Source organism: Bison bison, unplaced genomic scaffold, assembly GCF_000754665.1.
Source record: "Bison bison bison isolate TAMUID 2011002044 unplaced genomic scaffold, Bison_UMD1.0 scf7180017855043, whole genome shotgun sequence".
NCBI lineage: Eukaryota > Metazoa > Chordata > Mammalia > Artiodactyla > Bovidae > Bison > Bison bison.
Window position 1 is genome coordinate 9,023 of NW_011485616.1, and position 496 is coordinate 9,518.

Here is a 496-nt window from a genome sequence, read left to right on the forward strand (position 1 = left end):
AGTCCTCCAACCCCAGTCCGCACTGGGGCAGAGGAAAGGGCTCAGGATGAATCCTCTGCTCTGGACACTGCTGGAGTTGAAGCAGTGGTCCCAGCTGCATCCAGTGCCGAGACCCAGAGTGGGGCAGGAAATAAGGGCCAGGAGACGGAAGGGGCTTGGGTGGGGCTTAAAGCTGAATCAGTAGCCACAGTGGCTTTTGCAGTGGCACCACCTCTCTGGGAGGCAAAGGCTCCCTCAGCTGCGAAGGCTCCCGCAATGGTTGGGGCTCCTAAATTAGCAGAAGCCCCTGGTGCAGCGGAGGCTCCCAGGGCACCAGTGGTGCCTCATGTGGTGCCAGTTCCTACTGAGGCATCACAACCTACAGAGCCAGTGGAGGCTTCCATACCAGCAATGCCTACTGGGGCAGCAGCGACTTTAGGGGTAGCAGCGCCTTCTGGGACTGCAGAGGCTCCTGGGCCTTCAGGGGCCTCTAGAACAGCGGCAGACACCTAGAAAG

General features: G+C 60.1%; 1 protein-coding gene across 1 annotated transcript in view; it reads left to right on the forward strand.

Annotated features, from left to right (window-relative positions):
- Positions 1 to 3: 3 nt before the first annotated feature.
- ARMCX2 (armadillo repeat containing, X-linked 2) overlaps positions 4 to 496 on the forward strand; it is a gene marked incomplete at its 5' end in the record, with an annotated part of 7,583 nt that continues 7,090 nt past the window's right edge. The window contains one exon of the mRNA XM_010857924.1: positions 4 to 489. Within this exon, the coding sequence (XP_010856226.1) occupies positions 4 to 489 (486 nt within the window). The remainder of the gene's footprint in view (positions 490 to 496) is intronic.